General features: G+C 17.9%; 1 protein-coding gene across 1 annotated transcript, besides 7 other annotated features; it reads left to right on the plus strand.

The window, feature by feature from the left end:
- Positions 1-105: 105 nt before the first annotated feature.
- Positions 106-280: a microsatellite.
- Positions 244-358: a microsatellite.
- Positions 321-501: a microsatellite.
- Positions 404-581: a microsatellite.
- Positions 582-627: 46 nt separating this feature from the next.
- Positions 628-733: a microsatellite.
- Positions 734-778: 45 nt separating this feature from the next.
- Positions 779-837: a sequence feature (AT_rich).
- Positions 838-868: 31 nt separating this feature from the next.
- Positions 869-1279, plus strand: EDI_114610 (uncharacterized protein; the record flags this gene model as incomplete). Its single annotated transcript, XM_001734651.1, has 1 exon — positions 869-1279. One exon carries the CDS (start codon positions 869-871, stop codon positions 1277-1279), a length of 411 nt encoding a protein of 136 aa, XP_001734703.1.
- Positions 1273-1297: a sequence feature (AT_rich).
- The last annotated feature ends 84 nt before the right edge of the window (positions 1298-1381 follow it).

Consider the following 1381-nt stretch of genomic DNA (forward strand, 5'->3'; position numbering starts at 1 on the left):
GAAAATGAATATACAGAATATTGCACATATCTGAAACGAATGGAAGAAATGAATAATGAGCAGAATGAGAATATCAAGAAACTAACAAAAAGAGAAATTGATGATAAGAAATAAACAGAAAAATGATGTATTACAACAATGAACAATAAAGAGATAAATAATAAATTATTGAAATTTAAAACAAAGAAATATAAAATGAATTGATATTTTCATATAAATAACTCTAAAATAAAGAATATGATAAATATAAATAATATATAAATATGATAATGATAAATAATCATGATATTTAATTCATTAATAAATAATATTCAATCATTAAAATAAAATATTAATATGATAATAAACAAAATAATAAACAAATAAAATAAACATCAAAACAAGATACAAATATTCACGGCAAAGAAAAAAAGCAAATAAGAGAAAAATGAAAAGAAAGAATGATATGAAAGAAAAAAGCGAAATTATGAAGTAGAAGAAGATAAAAGAATAAAAGTAGAATGTTGAGAATATAAAATGAAAGAAGATAAAAAGGAATAATTCAAAATGAGATATAAAAGATGAAAATAAAGATGAAATAATGGATGCTTTTTATTATAGAAATTAGAAATATGCAACAAAAAGTGTTTAATTTATTGATGTAAATTATTTAACAATATTTTATTGATATAATTTATTTTATTCTTTTTATTTTTATGATTTTTATTTATGTGTATTATTTATTCGCTTATTTTGATTCCAATCTATAAATCTGTGAATGATTGAATAAATTTTTGAGAATATATCAATAAATTTATTATTTATTATTAATAAATGTGTTTTTAATCAAATTAATTTGAAAGATGATCAAAATGAAATTAAAGACATAATGAATGTTATTATTAATCATTATAATGGTTATATTAACAATGATGTTATTGATGAAATACTTATTTTATCATCAAAATTATTATATTCACAAAATATTGAATCAATAATTATTGATTTGAATAAATTAAATGGTTTGTTAAGAAGAATTATAGAAATGATGATGAATGTTTGTAAATCAATAAATTGGTATGAACAAGTAAAATTAAGAATTATACAAAAAGAAATGTTTGCATCAGAATTGATGGTTCTAAAAGAAATAGAATATGAAAAAAGAATTGAAATATTTAAGAACTATATTCACATTGATATTAAAATTCATGATTCAAACATTAAAAATGATGTTATTACTACTATTAGGAAATTAACAATAATTTTATTTCTTCTTATTCATACAAAATCTACAAAATAAATAAAATAATATAAAATTGTATTCTATTGTATCATTCAGAAAACAAAGAACATGTAATGAGAGATGTGATATAATAATGTATATTAGGTTGATAAGTAATAG

The sequence above is a fragment of the Entamoeba dispar genome, genomic scaffold (assembly GCF_000209125.1).
Source record: "Entamoeba dispar SAW760 scf_1105229458435 genomic scaffold, whole genome shotgun sequence".
NCBI lineage: Eukaryota > Evosea > Mastigamoebida > Endamoebidae > Entamoeba > Entamoeba dispar.